Source organism: Camellia sinensis, chromosome 9, assembly GCF_055761805.1.
Source record: "Camellia sinensis isolate YWXY chromosome 9, ASM5576180v1, whole genome shotgun sequence".
NCBI lineage: Eukaryota > Viridiplantae > Streptophyta > Magnoliopsida > Ericales > Theaceae > Camellia > Camellia sinensis.
This window is the reverse complement of record NC_138969.1, coordinates 188,471,677-188,482,482: the sequence shown is the minus strand read 5'-3', so window position 1 is coordinate 188,482,482 and position 10,806 is coordinate 188,471,677. Positions and strand designations below refer to the sequence as shown.

Sequence of the window (10,806 nt, the reverse complement as noted above, 5' to 3'; positions counted from 1 at the left end):
AGGGTGAATTATACTAACGGTCCCTATAGTTTGAGACTTGTGTCATTTTAGTCCATATCTTCTTAATTGTGACACATTTGACCCTGAATTTTAAATCTTGTTTCAAATAAGGACAATTGAATATACTATTAGATTTTTCAAGGGCAAAATCGTTAATTTGATAAAATATAAATTAATTTGACAAAAATAAAAGTTAAAAAATTATTTTTGAATTTTTGAAAATTATTTCTACCTACTAAAGATAAAATTATATAAAATTGATAAATTTTTTAGACATTTATTTCTTTGTTTTACCAAATTAATTATTATTATGTATTTGGATGATGATCATGTAAAATTAATTTTTAAAAATTAATCATGTAATTTTTATTAATTTTTATCAATTTTACATAATTTTATTTTTTATGGATAAAATAATTTTTAAAATATTTAAAATATTTTTTTGACATTTATTTTTGTCAAATTAGTTTACATTTTATTAAATTGACGATTTTACCCTTAAAATTAAGCAATGATATATTTATTGTCCTTATTTAGAACAATATTCAAAATTCAGGGTCAAATGTGTCACAATTGAAAAGTTAAGGACTAAAGTGACACAAACCCTAAACTATAGTGATTGTTAGTGTAATTTGCCCTATAATTTATCAAAAATATAAAAATATTAGAATGAGTGATGGTAGTGTGACATATGGTGGCGAATAAAAGATGCAAGTATAATTTATCAAAAATATAAAAATATTGGAAAGAGTGATGGTAGTGTGACATATGGTGGCGAATAAAACTGGGTAAGAAAATCAAAAAAATTCACAAATCAATCTGACAAGTTTGGTTTGATTTTTTTAGGGGCAATTTAAGAACTTGGTAAAAAGTCAGTTTTTTGGCTTTTTACCAAGTTCTTCTAAAAAAAAATACAAAAAAGTCATCAAAAAAGACAGTATTTTTGCCTAAAAAGTAACTGAAAAAGCCAAAAAGTTGACTTTTTACCAACTTTTCAAAACAATTCGTAATTTAGGTCTCGTTTGGTAATATTGTCAAAGTGTCATTAAAAAAATAAAAAAACCAACAACCTATACTAAAAAGTCAAAGATTCTATTTTCTCTCTACTTTTTGCATATCTTTTCGTAAAAAATTAAAAAATCATAAACATATTAGTCTTTTTTAACACATATTTTAGTTAAAAATTCAAAAAGTTACTAAAAAAACCAGTTCTCAAACAAGGCCTAGTCTTAGTTTGAAAAATTAGAGAACCGATCTCCATGAATTGGCTCTGGATTTAAGTTCACGATTTTAAATTTGAATCGAACCGAACCGTGTAACATATATGTTTATTTGCTAGATATTGTATTTGTTTAAGTCAATGGTGGAGCAATGTGTTTATGTTTTGAAAGTTCATATTTGAAAAAAATTATAACAAGTTAATGTTGAATAATGTTTGATTAATGTTATATTTCTGCTTAACTGGTAAATATTTTGAGAGTAATTTGTTTGAAGGCATGTTCATATTATATTTATAATTACGATAGGTTGAATTTTTTAAAAAATGTTATATACTTTTTTTTGTGAACAAATTGTATGAAATTATAGTTCTAAATCGAACCAAATCGTGTTTAATTGATTTAATTTAGATTAATTCCATGATTTTAATAATTTAATTTTGTTCTAATTTTTATATAATTTGATATTAATTTTATTTCGAAGCGGACTATAGCGTGAAGTCACGTGCATAGCGTGAAGCCTGAACAAAGCTCGTAAGCCTCACTAAACGAACTGTCGGTGGTCATAATGAGCCGCTCGTTAATGTGGTCCAGCTCGTTAGCTTGGCTCAGCTTACTCGGCTCTTCCAATTTTCCCAAACTATCCTTTTTGTAGATAGATTAATTTAGTGCCTTGATTTTTATCATCACTTAAATACTAATATTAATTATGATTTAAAAAAAAAACAAAAACAATAGGCATCTCAATTAGGATTCTACATTGAAAAAAAAAATGGAAAAAATACTTGGAGAAAAAAATGAAAATAAATATGATAAATAATAAGAAACCCAAGCAAGGGTATATTAGGTTAAAGAAAAAAGCTCACTAGCACTACCAATTCAAACAAATAAAATTTTGTTAAAAATAAAAAAAATAGCAAATATTTCAATCTTCTCTTTGATAAAGGGACCATTTCCTTTAATCAATAACATTGTTTGGGATTTATACAAATGACAACTTCTCACCTACCATAATTACTAATTTTATCCATTTATATGTACATCAGTAATACTATAATTTTAAAAACCTTATATCAAATTTTATCCAAAGATATCAATCTATGGCTTAAATTATTTCATACTTTAGGCGTGGTATGAACGCCATTGTAATATTTATTTTTTTTGGTTATATATGACTTACCTACCCAAAAAAAAAAAAAAAAACTTAGATTCTAACTACACCCATTCAATCTCCACACAAACACATTACTCAGATTTTTCTAGGACAATAACATTTTTGTATATACATATTCTATTAAAAGCAACTTCCCACAATCAACCTTATTTTAGGAGTCAACTAAAAAATTAGTTTTTTGATTAAAAATAATCCTACAAAATGCTAATACTAAAAGTTAATTTATGTGGTACATGATTAGTTTCTTAATAAATTTTTAGAATGATTAAAGAGGATTTTTGGACTTTTTAGTTAATTATATGATCTTTAAAAATTTCCCCCAAATGAAGCTTCAATGGTGTTGATAAAGAGCTACATTACTCTTCGACCTATATCCACTTTAATGACTGATAAAATTATCGTTAACCTGACTTATTTATAAAAGAATAATATTATACATATTAATAATTTAATTAAAAATATAAATGATCAGATGTGGTTGGTTGTGAAAAAATAATCACTCTATTTTGTTTTAGTTTTCAGAATTCACTTTTTAGAAGATTTTACTTTTTCGTTTTTGTCAATTTTTTTGTCAATTTTTACTGAATTTTTTAATATTTTAAGTAATTTTTAAAAATTTTTACACACACGTAACATAAATATATTTAAAAAGTATAATATTTGTGAAAAAAATCTTTAAAAAATTCATTAAATACAAAAAATAAAAAAATATATAAATTCAGTACATTTTATATATTTTTGTGTATTTATTAATTTTTTAAAATATTTTTTCACAAATATTTTACTATTTAGATACATATAAATAAGGTGCAATTAAAAAAAATAAAAAAAAAATTGTTTAAAATTTTAAAAATGTTCACTAAAAACAAAAAAAATATGAAAAAAAAAAATTCCATTTCTAAAAAACAGAATTCAAAAAATTGAAATCAAACACATTGAATAATATTTAAATCTGACATTGGACATGAATATTTTTAGAAAGATTATTAATAAGATTTTAGGTTGATATAAACATTACTCACCATAAAATGCACTTGCAAGAGCCAAGTGTCCACTAGAGATAGTGACATGTGTTTTCTTTATATATGAGCAACATTCTAAAGTAGTTTCCACGAAGCTTCCGACTTTCAACTTTTTTTTTAGGTAAGTTAAAAAAAAAAAATAAAAAAAAAAAATAAAGAGATACAAGCTAGTCAAGTTAAAGGGCTCTATACTCCACTTTGAAAGTGAGAGGCATCATGGCTGACCCTATCCTAATTTTGACCTGAAAAATGTAATAGAAATGGCAAAACAAGATACAAGCTAGTCAAATTTCAAATTTCAAATTAATGCACATTGATTCTTACACTAAATAATGCTATCATTGTGTTTGAATTAAGAATTTATGAAGAAAAAAAAATTGAAAGATAGTTTTATTTTGTTCACTTTTTCATTCCTATTTTTTTCATTCTCAAATAAAATAGTTCTACTTTATTTGAATCTTAAATTTTAAATTTATAAAAAAATTAATTTATATTTCAATCACTCTTTCCTTTATAAAATCTCTTGGAACACAACCTCCATTCTTATTACTATATTGGAAGTCTTTATTGTCAAGTGATGATTCAAGGCAATCACATTAAGTTTTGAGTGAAAGTTAAAATTTTAGATATGGGAAATGATATAAAAGATTCATTTTAGACTTAATTTTTATACACAGTGAGATGTCAAGAAAATAATTTATTGATAATTAAAAAATATTTAATTATTAACTAATTATCTTTTTAACACAACATTGAGTTTAGAAAATAGATCTAACTTTTGAGCCTAAATAACAACACTCTAAATAGTGGTCTATATTATAATCTAACTACTAAAAAATTAAAATCACTATACCATTAAGGCTTGGTTTGGGAAGTGGGTTGGTTTTTTGACTTTTTTAGCTATTTTAGCCTGGGCTAAAAAGCTTGGTTTGGGAAGGGTTTTTTGGCTTTTTTTGTGAGAGAAGACTGTAATGATTATGGGTTGGATGTGATGTTTTATTTTTTGTGACTAAAATAGTCTATTTTGTCTTTTGTGACTAAAATATCCAAAAAAGCCCAAAACCTAAGTTGCCAAACAGAGGCTAATTAACATTTGTCCATATCATTAACTTTTATTTTTCTTTCTTTCCAATTAGGAAAAAGAAAAATAAATAGAACAGTTGGCTAATAATCTATGTAATTTTTTCTTAAGACAGTAAAAATATGTGAAAAGTTCAAGACTCCAGTTGATGAAGGGATTATGGGGTTGTTTGGGAAGTGAGTTTAGGTGGGTTTGGGGTTAAAATAGTCATAAAAAATAAAATTGATTTTTTAGTCCGGATAAGATAAAATATCACATCTAACTCATAATCATTATATTTTTTCTCTCACAAAAAAATAAAAAAATTAAAAATCTTTTTCAAATTAGACTTTTTAATTCTAAATTAAAATAATCAAAAAAAAATTAAAAAACTAACCCACGTCCAAACTAAGCCTGTGACATTTTCGTTAGATTTTGACTTACTAATCTATTAATAGAAAAAAAAAAATTACTATAGCAAAAATCTTCGCGCACTGTGCCTGTCTTTACTTTCTTAAAGAGTAATCTATACACTGAAAAAAGAAATTGCAAACTTCGTTTATGAAATTTGTTGCTTTTGGCACCAATCTAAAATATAAATAAAATAACAATAATAAAATGTAGTAACTGCATTTGGCACCATCTGTTTTGCAATAAATGCTATATTTGCATCAAAAAAGGGAAAAGCATCAAAGTTGTGTAACTCCAAGAAACTGACCCTACTTTTGTCAATCAGGATTCTCTACAATACAACTTTTTGCATTGGTTTATTTTGAGGGTAAATTACCTTTACACTCTCTATGAAATTTGCTTACATATAAATTGTTTATTATAATTTTAAAAATTATATACCGCCTTTTAAATATTTTAATCACATAATAAATTATTAAGTTAATTAAAAATTTAATGATATCAAAAATATTTTTTAATTAATAATCTAAGTAATTTTATTATTGTATAAAAATATAGTTAGACATTTTATTTTTTCTGTTAATTCTATTTTTTTTTTCACAAGGAGACATTTGTAATTTCTACAACTATAGGAATAATTTATATTTTAAGCAAATCTTAAGAAATGTATTTATAATTTACTCTTATTTTGATAATCTAGCAATTTGTTTAAAATTAAAATAAAATTATGTTTTTTAGGATATATGATTTTAATGTCAATTTACTTCAATTTTAATTCGAATAATTAATTTATATATTTTGTTGACATGTCTTGCTGTGATAAAAGTACAGTAAGGTTGATAGAACTTGTATAATCTGTTTGATTGTACGTAAAGGTCTACTTATTTAGCTTATTTGATTAAAAAAATTAATTAATGATGTTTAGTTATAATTTTAGATTATAACTTTAACCTTTTCAATTTATTTAAAAAAATAAAATTCTCTTAAGCTACAATTTTTAACTGTTTTTTAGCTTACTTGAATGCTTTAAATATGTATGGACGAAAAACTTATCTCTTTTGCCTTAATCATAACTTTAGAAAGCATCTTGAATATTTGCAATTTATTTAATCAAATATATTCATTTGTTTTTTTTTACGAATTATAAACCGTTCCAAACAGATTTATAACTTATTTTAAAATTTTCAAGCTAATAATCTAAAAACTATAATTTTAAAAGTGAACTTATAAATGATTACCAAAAGGAATAATAGTGCTACGTGTGTGTGTATATATATATATATATATATACTAACAGTTAGCACACGTGATGAGTGTATAATTTAAATATATAAAAATAAAATAAAATATCTATTATATATTGTGTGTTATTCAAGTGATAAGAATATTTTTCAATAAACTAGACCAATGTCTAAAGTTCAAATCTTTTGTCAAAAAGAAAAAAAGGTTCAAGTCTTATTTGCCCCATTTATTTAATTTTTTTTATTTGTTTTAATCAAAAAAATAAGGAATACACTGCATAAAGAGAGAAGGAAAGAAAGCTTAGACACCAAATGAATTATTCACTTTATAGTATATAAGCGTAGATATTTGAAAAGTATGTATCAGAGTGTTAGGCGTAACTTTTACATGATGCAAAAATAGTTTGAAAAATTAAAAAAAAAATATAATTATCTAAAAACTTTGGAAAGAGATGTTTTAAACTTTTTGTAATTATCAATTTACAACTTAAAAAAAATTACACCAAACATGTCCATTCTCCTTCCATTATTTAAGAACTAGTTGGCCATTTGATCCAAAGCAAGGCCAGTGAGATTTTGTGAGTTGAGAGATAGAGAAATGGGTTCCAAAGCTCTTTTCTTCTTTGCAATCTTATCCTTCTCAGTGTTGTTTTCTCTTAATCTCAACCTAGCTTTTGCAGAAAATGAGGAAGCTGAAGAACAAGTTGGTCTGGTTATGAACTTCTACAAAGATACATGTCCTCAAGCTGAAGATGTGATCAGAGAGCAAGTCAAGCTTCTCTACAAACGCCACAAGAACACTGCATTTTCATGGCTCAGAAACATCTTCCATGACTGTGCTGTTGCGGTATGCATGCTAGCCATTCTCTTAATTTTTTGGGTTAATTACACAGATGGCCCCTGAAATAGGTGATCGGTTATATTGTAGTTCTCAATCTTTTAATTTTTCTGTTTTAGTTAACAAAATAAGCGATTTGTTGTGTTTAGTACCTGGTGTCAGTATTGTTCAAAATCAATTACGAAAGGAGAGATTTTTGTAGAATTAAAAAAAATGCAAAAAAAAAAAAAAAAAAAAAAAATTTAAAAGATTGGGGATCAAATTGCAACATAGCGTTTACTTTGGGAACTAAAATAAAATAGAACGCATATTTTGGGACCATTTGTAAATTTAGTCATTTTTATTTTGTTGAATTTTCATGCCAAATTTTGAAAATACTACTTCTCCTGTTATTGATTTAAAACGGCGCAAACGCTAAAAACTAAAGAGGTTATTAAATCGCATAATTTGGGGATCAAGGTGAAAAAATCAAAAGATAGTGAACCAATAGTACCAAATCACATATTATGAGGACTATTAGTGTAATTAATCCAAATTCTTTTCTCTCTTACATATGTGCACAAGGACAGCTCTTGGCCTAATTGTAAGGTGTCTTGTGTTCGAAACACGAAAACAGTTTCACTACATGCTGGGTTTTATGTACATTTGACACTTCACTAATGTGATAGCCTCGTATATATTTGATATATAACTCTTGTGTTTTGCTGTCTATGTAGTCATGTGATGCTTCACTACTACTGGACTCGACAAGAAGGAGCTTATCTGAGAAGGAGACAGATAGGAGCTTTGGGCTGAGGAACTTTAGGTACCTTGACACCATTAAAGAAGCTGTGGAGAGAGAGTGCCCTGGAGTTGTTTCTTGTTCTGATATCCTAGTCTTGTCTGCTAGAGATGGCATTGTTGCGGTATAAATTCTCGAAAAATTCTACGTTCAAATACACAGAATTGGACACAATCCTCTCACATGAGGTGAGTCCTACTAATTGTGTAGGTTCCACCTAATATGAGATGGTTGTGTCCGATTCTGTACAATTATTAGACCTTACATTCTAGTCTTCTTTTCAATATATACAATTTTATTTCACCTCATATCTGTATTGGGTTTTTCTTTGTTTAATCTCTACAATAGATCTGAATGTGGGTACGTTTTTCATATTAATTTGTTTTGTGTATGTGTACACATGCAGATACACTATCTATACCAATTATACTCTAAAAAGTTTTTGAGAAGATTTTTGGATAGTGTTTGGGTCTTAGATTTGTAGAGAAATTTGTATAGAGAAAAAAGAAATGAAGGTTCTACTTCACTATTCATCTTTTTGCCCTTCACAAATCTCTTCGTAATTAAGATCCAAACACTATTATCAAAAATGTTAGACACACATAAATCAAAATAGATCGCACATGGTTGTGAAGCCTACAAAAGTATTGGGTCCACAGTTGTTGTCTGCAGTCTGTCTTATATTTGGTATCTATTTTTTTTTTCACTCAGGATTTTGTGGCGGGTTGTTGGAGGATGTTGGTCAACATATTTTTGTTTGTTTTTGTTGTCTGCGATTTAAATGAATTTGGAAGCATATGTACAAAATTTTATATCATGTTTGGAAACTTGTGTTTTTACAGCTTGGAGGGCCATACATACTTCTGAAGACTGGAAGAAGGGATGGAAGGAAGAGCAGAGCAGAAGTGCTTGAACAATACCTACCAGACCACAATGAGAGCATGGCTGTTGTCCTTGAGAGGTTTGCTTCCATTGGAATTGACACCCCTGGTGTTGTTGCCTTGCTAGGTATATAACATAACCTTACTACTTCCTATCATTAACCATCATTTACATAAACAAATACATAAAAAAAACAGAAGATATTCTATGCACGAGAATCTCGTCGCTACAAGATTTGGTAAGGATCAGATATACATTGTAAGTTGTCTTACCCTGCATCTGGACATAGGGGGTGTTTGGACACTTGGTTTTTGGGTTTTTTTTCACTATAAGACAAATGTTTTACCAAAAAAAAAAAAAATAAATAAAAAAAATCCAAACAAAATATCATATCAAACCCCATAATCATTTCATTTTTTCTCTTACAAACATCACATCCAACCACAAAAAAATCCAACTATCTTTTCAAATACAATAAAAAATTTTCTCCAATAAAATCTTACAACTAAAAAAATCTACAAAAAAAACCCACTTCCCCGTTTTGAATCCTTGACAGTCATACTGGCTTACAAGCCCTATTTATAAGGGAAGTGGCTTGCTAGCCACATCACAATCACAGTAATTACCCGCTAATCATATCACGAACATGAAACATTAAAAAAAAATGATCAAAAATAACAAATTCAAGTTCAGCTTTAATTTGAAATTTAAAATAAAAAAAAAACTATTTAAAATAAAATCATGACTCGCAACAAATTTGATTAGAACCGAGTACTCAAATCTTTTCAAAATTAGTAAATCCAACCTTTAGCCAAAATCCAGCCTCAGTCACCACTTAGCTTTTGAGTTATTTTAGTGTGTGTTTAGTTGGGAGATTTGAGAAGAAATTGAAAAGGAAAAAGGCAAAAAATAAGTGAAATGCGAATAAAATATATTTCAATTAGTTTCATACATATTTTTTCTTTCATTTTCTAAATTCCTTTCAAAATCTCCCAACCAAACACTGCGTTAATTGGACTTTTTCGGATCCAATATGGGTCATTTGAAGCTGATCCGACAACTTTAAAAATTTCTCAAATTACCATGTAGCCATCAAATGATCAAATTACTCCTTGAACTTGCTAGCACTGCATCACATACATGAATTACATAATGGGGGTGCCTAAATCTCTACCATTTGCTCTTATTGTTTCTTACTAGGTGCTCATAGTGTGGGTCGGACCCATTGTGTCAAACTGGTCCACCGGTTATACCCAGAAGTTGACCCGGTGCTCAACCCGGACCATGTTGAGCACATGCTTCACAAGTGCCCCGACCCGATACCTGACCCGAAGGCAGTGCAGTATGTGAGGAATGACAGGGGCACACCCATGAAGCTAGACAACAACTACTATAGAAACATATTGGACAACAAGGGCTTGTTGATAGTGGACCACCAATTGGCCACAGACAAGAGGACTAAGCCATTTGTGAGGAAAATGGCTAAGAGCCAAGACTACTTTTTTAAAGAGTTTGCTAGAGCCATTACTATTCTATCTGAGAACAATCCTCTTACTGGGACTAAGGGTGAGATTAGAAAGCAATGCAATGTTGCTAACAAGCTCCACTAAACTTCTCTCTTGTTTGTTTGTATGAGGAGAGAGAAAGAGAACGACTGGGAGTGACAAAATAAGATTTTTTTTTTTTTCTTCTTCTCTCTCTAAATGGGTCGGGCTTGTTTAAATGGGTATGAAGTGGGTACTGTTTTCATTGTAGTGATGGGCATGGTGAATGTTGGCATGGCATGGATGTTTGTATGTATGTATGTATGGTGGTGATGATGTGCATAATATGAATTTCGATTATGATATTTATCAAATTTTCACTGCCCCGCTCTAATACAATAAAGCTTTACTTATTTGAAAAAACTTGGAGAAATTGCATTTCAGTTAGCCAATAAAAAAATAATCTCATTTTTATGAGATGCAATTTTGTTTTGTTTTGTTTTGTTTTGTTTTTTTTTTTTTTGTGTTTGGTGCAAATTTTATTTTGGGAACCAATGCTATTTCCTCTTAAAAATTTTGTTATGAACTTTAACCAGATTGTAAATGTGTGTTTGCAATTTAATTGATGTATTTTGGGGTTTGGGAAAGTAACATTTCAGTAGAATAATTCTAAAATAATTACACTACACGTGAGAT

At 28.0% G+C, this 10,806-nt stretch overlaps 1 protein-coding gene across 1 annotated transcript; it reads left to right on the top strand.

The window, feature by feature from the left end:
• Positions 1-6,487: 6,487 nt before the first annotated feature.
• Positions 6,488-10,484, top strand: LOC114259057 (peroxidase 42). The gene is made up of 4 exons (XM_028199045.2): positions 6,488-6,972; positions 7,680-7,868; positions 8,587-8,752; positions 9,827-10,484. The coding sequence occupies exons 1-4, from the start codon at positions 6,724-6,726 to the stop codon at positions 10,234-10,236; spliced, it is 1,014 nt and encodes a 337-aa protein (XP_028054846.2). The 5' UTR covers positions 6,488-6,723; the 3' UTR covers positions 10,237-10,484.
• Positions 10,485-10,806: the final 322 nt, after the last annotated feature.